This window comes from Phragmites australis, chromosome 7 (assembly GCF_958298935.1).
Source record: "Phragmites australis chromosome 7, lpPhrAust1.1, whole genome shotgun sequence".
Taxonomy (NCBI): domain Eukaryota; kingdom Viridiplantae; phylum Streptophyta; class Magnoliopsida; order Poales; family Poaceae; genus Phragmites; species Phragmites australis.
In genome coordinates, this window is record NC_084927.1 from 4,103,275 (window position 1) to 4,112,029 (window position 8,755).

The 8,755-nt window shown below is 60.7% G+C and overlaps 1 protein-coding gene across 1 annotated transcript; it reads left to right on the top strand.

The window, feature by feature from the left end:
• Positions 1-422: 422 nt before the first annotated feature.
• LOC133923785 (uncharacterized) lies at positions 423-2,873 on the top strand. Its single transcript, XM_062369041.1, has 4 exons — positions 423-634; positions 1,440-2,132; positions 2,204-2,405; positions 2,496-2,873. Exons 1-4 carry the CDS (start codon positions 423-425, stop codon positions 2,871-2,873), a joined length of 1,485 nt encoding a protein of 494 aa, XP_062225025.1.
• The last annotated feature ends 5,882 nt before the right edge of the window (positions 2,874-8,755 follow it).

An 8,755-nucleotide genomic window follows, 5' to 3' on the forward strand; every position in this document is an offset into this window, starting at 1 on the left:
GGCGTGTTTTTAGGCGCTGGCCTCTTTGGCCCAGGCTTCTGGTACGGCCCAGCGAGGAGCCGAACGGACGCGCGTCCAGCTGACTCCCGAGGCGCGTGATAATGAGGCAGGCGGCGCGCGTGGCAACCGCGCAGATCGAGGGTAGTGCGCTTGACAACTGCTGACAACAACGCAGACCGAGGGAGATTCGCCTGGCGCTCGCGTCGGTCAAGGAAATTCGTCTCGCCGAGCGCACCGTGGCAGGCGTCGTTTGAAATCCCTAGGATATAAAAGGAGGAGGGGAGTGAACTGTTGCCCCTTTACATCATTTTCGCAATCAAGCCTTCTTCTTCTTCCTTGCGCTCCAGAGCTTTCGCCCTCCCTTAGGCTAGTAGCAAACCCTTCCTCCCCCACTGTTCCAGCACACCCCCCACCCCGGAACAATGCTGAGGGCAGGGAGCAGCCACCGTGACAAGGGGCCCGACAGCATACTGCCGAAGTCACAGATCGTCAATGAAGAGGGGGTGGACAAGGTCCGCAAGTTGATGGTGCTCGAAGGCCAGCGGGAGACCTCGGTGGTGAGGCTGGCGAGCATCCCGCCCGTCACGGACCGGCTGGAGCGCATCATCGTTTTCGTCTCCTTCGTGGCGGCCAGGCTGGTGCCGCCATTCTCGACGTTCTTCCTCCAAGTCTTGGACACGTTCTGCATCCAACTGGCGCACCTCAGCCCGAACTCGGTGGTCATTTTGGTGATCTTCGTGCATTTCTGCGAGATGTTCATCGGAGTGCCGCCGTCGGTGGCGTTGTTCCACCACTTCTTCGTGCTGTGGCCGACTGGGAAGAAGAGGGACTCCTCCATCGCGGACGTCGCCGGTTGCTGCAACTTCCGGCTGCGGGACGGCTTGGTGGTGTTGTACATCCCCCAGGTGCTGCGGAGCAAGTGGGACAACTGGCGGCACGACTGAGTCTACGTCGACGTTAGCCCCCACGATCGCCACACATTGCTGGAGGTGGTGGCGGAGCCCCAGAGGTCGATCTGGGAGGCGGCTCCGGAGGAGGATGAACGGATGCGGCCAGTCCTGAACCGCATCGACTACCTATGCCAGGCGGGACTGACGTCGGTGATGGTGGTGGTGGACTACCTGCGCCGTCGCCTGGCACCCTTGCGGGAGCGGGTCCGCCCCAGCTGGATGTACACGGGCTCCCAGGACATCACCAGGACCCGGATCAGCGAGGACGGGTACCTGGATGAGGCTGCGCTGGCAGGCCTGCTCCGGGTGGTGACCGACGTGGAAGACCTTACCCGGGCGGTGCTTCCCCGGGAGCAGTTGGTGCTCTGCGCCGACCCGGGTCGGGTGGTGCTGCAAGCGACGCTACCCGAGTTCGACGCCTAGGGTTTGGTCGACCGGCCGGGGCGCCGGAACCCCAGGACCATCCAGATCCCCGGGGTGGACAAGGAGATGGGCGGCACCCGAAGGACAGGCGACGGGGACACCGCAGGTGGCAGGCTACCCGCGGGCAGCACAGAGGCCGCCGGCGGCCAGACGCAGACCGGCGGCAGGGGTGCCGCGGGTGGCAGGGGTGCCGCGGGCGGCAGGTCGCAGGCCGGCCGTGGGGCTGCCGCAGGCGGCAGCCATCAGGCCGGTGGAAGAGGCACCACCGGCAGCGGAGTGGCAGCCCCAGGGGACAAGGGAAAGCGCCCCTTGTATGTTCGTGCCGCAGCCGTCGTCCTCGTCGTCGCCTCCATGGCAGCGGCCGTTAGCGGGCGGTGCGAAGGAGGGAGGCCGGGGTGGCCAGTCGTCCAGCGCAGAATCTGCGACGGAGGCGAGGTCCAGGGTGGGGAAGCCCGAAGACCAAGGCCGGCGTGGTGGGTCTACAGTGAGTGCCCAAGCCGGCCTACCGTCGGAGACAGGCTCCGCGACGGAGGCGAGGTCCAGGGCGCAGGAGCCCGAAGACCAAGGCCGGCGCGACGGCTCTACAGCGAGTGCCCAAGCCAGCCCGCCGCTAGAGACGGGCTCCACGGTGACCCCTCAGCGGCCCGAGGGACAGAGCCCCCCGCCGAAGAGGAGGAGGGCAGACTTCGGGCTGAAGCCGCAGGGCCCAGAATTCAAGATCCTAGAGTCCCGGTGGCAATACCGCGGACCAAAGTCAGCGTAAGATTTCTTCTTTCCCGATTGCGTTTTGCCCGGAATAAGTTAGGGGACTAACCTTTGTTTGCTTTCAGGCCACCCAAGGACGCCGCCGGAGACCAAAGGCGACCGGAACCGCCAAGGCTGGCTCTCGCCCCTGAGCCGAGCTCGCCGGCCGAGCCGGAGCCGCAGGCACCGCCGTGCCCTGAGCCGAGGGCAGCGGCCGCGCCCGAGCAGCCTGCGCCGGTCGAGCCCGCCCCGAGCACTTCGAGGGTGGGGCAAATGGCCGCGGTGAGGGTGACACCGATGTGGAATCAATCGGGGACCCCGAGCACCTCTGCAGAGAGGGCTTGTAGGGGACCCAGCGCCTGGTCATCGTCCAGCCAGGCCGCGGAACCCCTCCTGGACGTGCTAGGGAGCTCCCGGGAGGTGATCGAGCGGCTGGAGGCGGCCGTGGCGAGGGAGCGGTCACAGCTTGAGGTGGACCGCGCCACCCTCGTCGAGGAGAAGGGGCACTTGGAGGAGGTTGGCCGACTTTTGGAGGCCCGCATCACCTTGGCCCGCGCAAATCATGGGATTGAGAAGCGCTCGGTGGCCGAGGAGCGGGAGGCCCTAGAGGAGCTGCGCAGGAGGAAGCCACCCGCTTGGGGGAGATATCGCGGCGGTGGGCCACGGAGCTGCTCACCAGGGAGCGGCTGGTGCGTGCTCAGGATGAGGCCATCGTGCCGCTCGAGAAGGCTGTGGAGGCCTCCCGAGCAGACTTAGCCCATTAGAACGACGAGCTCGAGCCGAGCTGTGCCGAAGTCCGCCGTCGAGAGGAGGAGGTGGCGGTCCGCGAGACTGATGTCGAGATCACGGCGACGGCTCAGGACGCCCGGGAGGAGTAGCTTACCCTGCGCGAGGAGGACGCTACCACGGCGTCGGCGGCCCTAACTGCTCGGGAGGAGCAGGCCGCCAAGTGGGAGGCCAAGCTGGCCGCCCGGGAGCGGGCCCTCAATGCCCTTGCCAAGCAGGTAAAGCGGGGCCAAGCCCCAGTGACCAGCGGCGTCCCGACCAGCGCAGCCGAGGGAATTATCCTCGAGGAGCGGCTGTAGATCGCGAAGGACGAGCTCGAGACCATCGTCACCGAGCAGGCCAATGTCAAGCTGATGATGCGAGACATTCTTCGGCCAGCACGGAGGTCCGTGAGGGTGGCCGGGCTCGGGCGAGTCAACGTGGGCGAGAAGGGGATGGATCGAGAGACCATCGACCACATCGCCCTCGGCTTCGAGGAGATCAGCCAGCGACTGAAGGCTCTTCCCCGGGCTGTGCAGGAGTTAGCCTCCCGGGAAGGGCGCGCTCTGGCCCAAGCGGTGGTCGAAGACGTCCTTGCCTGTTACCCGAGTCGGGACCCGAACTTCTCGCTGGAGCCAGCCCGGCAGGGGGTGGTCGAGGCTGAGGAAGGGGCCGCCCGGGAGGCTGTCCGCGGTGTCGCCACGGAGGTGGCTGCTTGGTTCACACGGGAGCCGCCGCCGGTACCGAGCAGTGGCAGCAGCAGCGAAGACTCCTCACCGCCTCCAGAGCCCGCCGACCTAGATTAGGCTTTTTGTCTTTTGTTTTCTTTTGACTTGTTGTAAATATGGGAGTGATCCCTTCGAATGGCTCTTCGTTTTTGAATATAATGAAAGCTTTTCCTTGGGATCGCAACTCCAATGTTGTCTTGATGCTTGATGAAGTCTTTTCTCTTTTCACTTGATGTCCCGAGGAGTACTTAGCTGGACCGAGCCCGACCATTCCCCCCCCCCCTCCGAGAATGAAGTCGCCCAGACCACTCATCGTCCGAGTAATAAGGCCAATCTGCGCGCTCAGCCCCCGAGCCCTCGCGAGTCTGCAACGGCTAAGTCAAGAGACAAAGGCACGAACTTCCTTGCTCGGGAGATAGGTAGATCCAGCACGGAGCACGCCACGATCAATGAACGCTTATCCACTTTGCGACCACTCAAACAAGCAGACCGGAGACACGTGCGGGTGGAAATGCGACCAAGAGTCCCCACGGTTTGGTGGTGTCCGGGCTAGGACGGACAGGACCGAGCACCGATAGCCCGCCCCCAGGGTCTAGGCTCCCGACCGCTCTTTGCTCAAGCAGTAGGATTACCCGAGAACCCCAGAGGCTTGGTAGTGCCTGGGGTACTGCCAAGCGGGCCAAACACCACGACCACCATGAAGGATTTCGGTCAGACATTGCCGTTCGTACGGTACACCTTTCTACTGTCTGTTCTATCGTTCCGAAAAAAGCGAGCACATGGGCAGGGTTTTGTGCACGAGGAAACAATCTCGCCGAACAGATTAGAATTCGAGGGTCTCGAGGATAGCTCAGAAACAATAGATTGCTGAATAAGTAAGAATGTAAATTCGTCTGACTTTAGCCACTCACGGGACAGCTGTCAGTCTTTCGGTCGACCGATCCAGGAGGGGTATGTGCTCCGAGCTCGGGGTGCCCGTGAACTTGGTTCCCTTGGACGGAGCGCCCGAGCACCGGAAAGCATGAGAGGGAGCCCGGGGCTAGGCGGTCCTGACCACTCATGCCCGAGCGGTAGGACTACCTGAGGACGCCCTAGGCTTGAGCTGCGGCCTGGGCACTGAGGCCCCCGCGGTCGAGCTGCTTTTATTCTCAGTTGTCCATCTGTAGCTTAAGAAAATAGGAAAAGATTCTTTGTTTGGTGCGCTCTGTTAGTGTGGTAATCATTATAGACTCCTCTCGTTTTTGACCTGAGACCTCTCGAATACCCGAACCAGTGAAGTATACAGACAGAGGCATAACCCAGAGGTCCTATGGTTCGGTGGCGCCCAGGAAGGACTGACCAGACCGAGCATCGACAGCCCACCCCTGGGGACTAGGCTCCAGACCACTCTTTGCTCAAGCGGTAGGATTACCCGAGAACCCCAGAGGCTCGGTGATGCTCGGGGTACTGCCATGTCACCGAACACCACAACCTACCACAACAGACTTAGGTCAGCGGCAACTGCCTGCGCGCATACCGATCGGGATTCTTTTATCAACGGGAAAAATGAGAGAGCATATTTTTTTCTCGCACAATCGAGCATCTCACCAGTCAGATTAAACATATGGATTCTAGAGAGAAAAATAAAATAAGAACTGGACACTGATAATATATATTGACAATTTTGTACAAGATTGGGTGACTTACATGGTTAGTGGTAGCCCCTGGCCAACTTGAGCGGGGGGGACCCCCGGCCTAGTTGGCCCGAGCACAAACATGCCCACCTAAGGATAGAACTTGCGTAGATGCTCGATGTTCCACGCGTTTGGGAGCGGCTGTCCATCCTCCGCAGCTAGCCGAAAAGAGCCTTCTCGCGGGACACCGATCACGGTAAAGGGGCCTTCCAACATAGGGGACAGTTTATTCCTTCCTTCATGCGATTGGACGTGTCGGAGAACTAGATCCCCAACCTCGAGAGACCGGGCCCAGATGTGATGCTGATGATAGCACCGCATGCTTTGTTGGTATCGGGCTGCTCGAACGGCGGCACGCCGCCGGCACTCTTCCAAGTTGTCGACGTCGTCACGCCTTCGCTGTTCCTGTTTGCCTTCGGAATAGGCATGCACCTGAGGGGAGCCAAGAGTGAGCTCGGAGGGGAGGACCGCCTCAGCACCGTACATGAGGAAGAAAGGCGTCTCCGCGGTGGTGCGGCTTAGCGTGGTCCGATTGGCCCATAGCACAGTAGGTAGCTCGTCGATCCACCCTTTCCCGTGCTTTGCGAGCATGTCGTAGGTCTGGGTTTTGAGCCCCTTCAGTATCTCAGCATTGGCACGCTCGACCTGCCCATTGCTCTGAGGATGAGTGACAGAGGCGAAGCAGAGCTTAATGCCAAGGTCCTCGCAGTAGTCCTCGAACAGGGCACTTGTGAACTGACTGCCATTGTCGGTGATGATCCTGTTTGGGACGCTGTCGGTGTATCAGGAACCGGGGGTTCCCGAACCCCGAGGCCAAACCAGCCATCCACCACATGGCGCCATCCGCGGGATCTCTCCTGCAAGATGAGAAAAGATTAAGTCCCGGGAGAAGGTGCTCGGGAACACAGTCAGTGGTCCCCCAGCACCCCAGTTCCCCGATGATCCACGGAATCCAAGTACCGGGAAGAAAGTGCTCGGGGAGGTGTACGGTCACCCCCGAGCACCCTAGTACCCCGACGACCAGAAGAGATAAGTTCCGAGAGAGAGTGCTCGGGGCTACGTGCGGCAGCCCCCGAGCACTCAGTTCCCCGAGGGTCCATACAAGAGTGCTCAGGAGAGAGTGCTCGGGGCTGCGTGCGGTAGCCCTCGAGCACTCAGTTCCCCAAAGTTCCGTATTCTCAGGAGAGAGTGCACGGGGAGGTGAACAGTACCCCCGGGCACTCGGTACCCCGACGACCCCGAAAGGCCCCCGAGGGGCCCGCCGATGAGGTGTCAACCAGTCAAAGGCCCGAGGCCGTATTTAATGAGCATGCATAGCCTGACACCCTCAACTGCTCCCGCCGTGCTCAGCGTCAGTTCCTGCCATGTTCTGGCAGAGAGGCGTGGGGTTATTAATTGCACGGGTCCCGTCCCGTGCTATCCGGCTTGTCTCGGGATAACGTTGAAGGACCAAGGTGTTCCATCTGCCGCGCTGCTGTGGCAGGGGAACAAGACAGGGCGGGCACACCGGTTGCTCTGCGGCTGCCCGGTGGGCCTCTCCACGGCGCTCGTTGCCAGGGCATTTATGGTGACGGATGACCGGGCGTGTGACGCATTTTCCACCCCCGGTCACTTCGTCCAGAGGAAATGATGACGCCCTTTCCATTTATGGTGTCTCGGAACTCGGGCCCCCTCCTTCCGTTCGGGGCATGTCACGGCCGGTGAATACTTAAGGCAGCCGGCGGCCCAGAAGCAAGGGGGCGGAAAAAGAATAGAGAAAGGGAGCTAGATAGAGAAAAAGACGGACGAAAAACACAGCACAAGAGAAACACGGCTGAGAAGTGAGTAGCACGAGACAGGCCGATGAACCAGGAGCCCCAGTCTCTTCGATAGATCAAGATTCTTGTAACCAGCAACATCCTTGAGGGACTTCCTCGAGACAGTTATAGCATCCATACAGGAGTAGGGTATTACGCCCCCGTGCGCCCCAAACCTGTCTAAATTCCGGTGCATTTGCTTCTTTTTGCACTAGGTCACCAGGCCACCACTGGCCGTTGCATTCATTCCCATTTATTTCTCCGACGAACATATTCAGGATCATCCCCCCGACCGAATCTCTAAAAAGGGGTCTCTCGGGATCCCTGCGACTGGAGTTAATCCTCCGACAGACGCCGAAGCGACTTGTGATACCGCGGATGAACTGGAGCACTGTGTTCTTGGTAACCTTGATGACTGGAACCACCTCCGGCCACTTGGTGAACTTATCGATGACGACGTAGAGGTACTCATAGCCCCCGATTGCTCGGGGAAATGGACCCAGGATGTCCAGCCCCCAGACCGTGAAGGGCCATGACAAGGGGATGGTGTGAAGAGCCTGAGCTGGCTGGTGAATCTACTTTGCATGGAACTGGTACGCCCTGCAGCGCCGAACCAACTTGGAAGCATCTTGGAGAGCTGTAGGCTAGTAGAAACCTTGCCGGAAGGCCTTCCCGACCAACGTGCGGAACGATGCATGGCCACCGCACTCGCCCTCGTGGATCTCAGTGAGAAGCTCACCGCCTTCTGCTCGGGTGATACATTTCAGGAGGACACCGTCCGTGACGCGCCGGTAGAGACCCCTGTCTACTATGGCATAGCGTTTGGACTGCCGTGCAATTCTCTCGGCAGAGGCGTCATCCCCGGGAAGGAAATTTTCTTTCAAGTACCCTCGGATCTCGTCCATCCACGAGGCATCTTGAGAACCGAAGGCAAGCACAGCGCACTCATCGGGCGGCAGCACCCTGACGGGGCTCCCCACTGAGGGCGCCGCCTGGGTTCCCTCAACTAGGCTCGAGGGTTCCCCTTCATCCTGGTCGGCAGGCAGGACAGAAGGCCGTGTGAGCCTTTCTTCAAAGACTCCGGTAGGGACGCGCGCACGGGAAGAGGCCAGGCGAGAAAGGTCATTGGCCAGAGTGTTGTCGCGGCGAGATATGTACCACAGCTCCAAGCCATCGAAGTGCCTCTCAGCCTCTTGACTTCCGCTATGTACACCGCCATTTGAGGATCCGTGCACTGGTACTCTTTCGACACTTGGTTGACCACCAGCTGGGAGTCTCCCTTGACTAGGAGGCAACGAATCCCGAGGCCCACCGTGGCCCGGAGGCCCACGATGAGGCCCTCATATTCCGCCATGTTATTGGTTGCTCGGAACTACAGCTGCACGACGTACTGGAGTTCTTCACCCGTTGGGGAGGTGAGAACCACTCCGGCCCCCGCGCATTTCAGCGTGAGGGAACCGTCGAAGTGCATAACCCAGTACCCGGGCGTATTGTGCCCGGGATATGCGAAAATCTCTTCTTGGTCGATCTCGGGGATGGGCGTCCATTCTACCACAAAGTCAGAGAGCGCCTGGCTTTTGATTGCCTGGCGGCTGACAAAGTGCAAATCAAACTCCGCCAGCCCCACCGCCCACTTGACGATGCGCCTAGTGCCTTCTCGGTACTGGAGGATTGGC